Genomic DNA, 2,377 nt, shown 5'->3' on the forward strand with positions numbered 1-2,377 from the left:
GCCGCTTGGGGGTCACCGCCAGTTGTGGAGTACCGCCAGCTGGGGAGTACCTCCAGCTGTGGGGCACCGCCAGCTGTAGAGTACTGCCAGCTGTGGAGTACCGCCGGCTGTGGGGTACCGCCAGCAGGATGCCGCACAGCCGGTGTGCGGTAACTTCACATCAGTGCGGTCAGCATCTCCCCTGCCTGCAGGGATGTGTTTTCCAGAGTCAGTCCAGCCTCCTCTGCCCTCTGAGGAGAGACCCGGTAACGGGGTGAAGCTGAGGCAGCAGACGGAGGGAAGGGGGTTGTTTTAGAAGCACTTTTTCAAAGACCCTGCAGAAGCTTCTCCTGAGCTGACCCCAAACTTCCACCGCCGGAGTTAAGAGCACAAAGTGGTTTTGCAGCATTAGGAGGTGAAAGGCCCCCAAGGAGGGAGCGCACCTGTGCGATAAAGGGACCTTCCTGGGAAGGGGAGAGCTGCTGCTGAGCCCTTCAGAAGCCTTTGTGTGTTACCGCTCCCAAACACGGGGATGTCGTTAGGGCTTAGCTGTTATTTGCCGCTCCTGCTATCAGCGTCTGACCTCAGCGATCCTCCCGTGGCGCCCAGCAGAGGCCACACGATGCTTCTGGACCGTTCCCTCTCTGCTCTTCTCTCCTGCCCGTCCTCTTGCCGTGTGCCCCTCGCCAGTGCCCCAGTCTTTGGTCCTCGGAAGATCCCTCCTCTTCGAATGCGTGGCTGGGGGAAGCTGCAGCTATTTGCAGGGTCTGGACATGTCAGTCCTGCCACCCCCAGGGAGGATGTGGAAGACACTTGTCCATCTGGAGTCCGCCCTGGCTTGGCTCACAGGCACGGTATAAGCGAGTACTGGCCTTTTAGTTGCCAGAGGCTTGCGTTCGGGGGGCAAAAGGGGGTCTAGTGAGCCACGGGACTTGTCTCAAGCCAGGGTACTAAGATGGGGAAAAAATCTAGAGGGAGAAACCTGGCCCCACATGAGAAGGGGTCAGCTGGGCAGTCTCTGGAGGGGATGAGGCAGCAGTGCCGGTCCTAGGTCTGCCCCAGGGAGGGCAAGCAGTCCAGGCCGTTCTCTGACCCCGCCGAGGAGTCCCGGGAGGAACGGCCCTGCAGAAAGCGGATGATTTTGTCGATTGTGGCCTCCTGGTACTCGTGGGACCACCTGTGTTCGAGTGGCCTGACCGTGACCCCGCCGAGGAGTCCCGGGGGGAACGGCCCTGCAGAAAGCGGATGATTTTGTCGATTGTGGCCTCCTGGTACTCGTGGGACCACCTGTGTTCGAGGGGAACATTCCATTTAATTTTTCCATTGCGCTGCGGTGCCACAGGATAGCTCAGCTCATTTGGGCCAGCGGCCAGAGACACCCTTCCTCCACCCCAGCTCTCTAGGAGCAACCCTTTGCCCCATGGACAATGGAGGAACGCTGGATGCCGCAGGACAGCCCCTTCCCCAGTGCCCTGCCAGGCTGGAGGGCTACAAGCAGGGGGGGATGCCAGTGCCCATGAGAGGAACCAGGCGAGCAGTGAGACCTGCCAGCATCGCTCCTGCCTGGAACGCTGGGGACACGAGGACGGGCGTCCTCCCAGCAATGACGGGGTGGGCAGCTCTGTCACCCAGAGGAGCCCCAGCACAAGACCAGCAGCAGCGTTATGGTGGGGACCTTTGCCCCCTCCATGCTCTGGAGTCCCTGGAGCGACTCACCTCCCTTTTGCCTGTTCTGCCTCCCTCGTCTGTTTCTCCCGATTTCCCTGTGCTCTTTGCTACTGCTTATGCAGCCGTTCTCCCCCGGTGCCAAGGAAGCCCTTGCACAGGTTCCTTTTACTTACTTGATACCATTAAATTTCAGGACAGCCCTCATGTCCTTGGGAAGAGTTTCTGGGTCTGGCCACTCAAAATGGTCTGTGACAGGTACAATGTTCTTTCCGGAGTTCAGGGCTGTCACAATCTCCTGCAGGAACACGCAAGTGCTCAGGCTATGGCCTGTGTCAGCCCATTACCAACCACTTCCCGCTCCAGCGCCCACCAAGCTCCCACCTGGTGGCATCTCCTACCTTGTGCACCCAGTCCTTGCACTCGGGGTCTCCCATGCATTTATCCAGTGCGTTTGGCGACAGGACCAGCACGAAATTGCGGGCGCTCATCACGCTCTGGATCAGCTTGTCCTCAAACTTCCCTGCCTCCAGCTTCTCCACGTCGATGAACACGCTGAAGCCGTGCAGCTGCAGGTGGACCTTTAGCAGGCTGGTGGCAAGAGGGGACAACACTGTGGAGAGAGCTACTGGGTGCCTGGGATTCACGCGCTCCTCCCACCCGGCCACCGCGCAGCTTACGGCATGCCAGCCTCTCCCTTCTGCCCACCACAGCTCGCCTGGCTCCACGCTCT

The 2,377-nt window shown here is 60.0% G+C and overlaps 1 protein-coding gene across 1 annotated transcript in view; it reads right to left on the reverse strand.

Moving 5' to 3' along the window:
• Nucleotides 1-1,026: 1,026 nt before the first annotated feature.
• The window catches only part of SARM1 (sterile alpha and TIR motif containing 1), a 3,894-nt gene continuing 2,543 nt past the window's right edge, over nt 1,027-2,377 (reverse strand). The window contains exons 6-8 of the mRNA XM_010136489.1: nt 2,046-2,235; nt 1,821-1,942; nt 1,027-1,156 (exon numbers count right to left, since the gene is read on the reverse strand). Of these exons, the coding sequence (XP_010134791.1) occupies nt 1,027-1,156; nt 1,821-1,942; nt 2,046-2,235 (442 nt within the window). The remainder of the gene's footprint in view (nt 1,157-1,820; nt 1,943-2,045; nt 2,236-2,377) is intronic.

The sequence above is a fragment of the Buceros rhinoceros genome, unplaced genomic scaffold (assembly GCF_000710305.1).
Source record: "Buceros rhinoceros silvestris isolate BGI_N320 unplaced genomic scaffold, ASM71030v1 scaffold26295, whole genome shotgun sequence".
In the NCBI taxonomy this organism is placed as follows: domain Eukaryota; kingdom Metazoa; phylum Chordata; class Aves; order Bucerotiformes; family Bucerotidae; genus Buceros; species Buceros rhinoceros.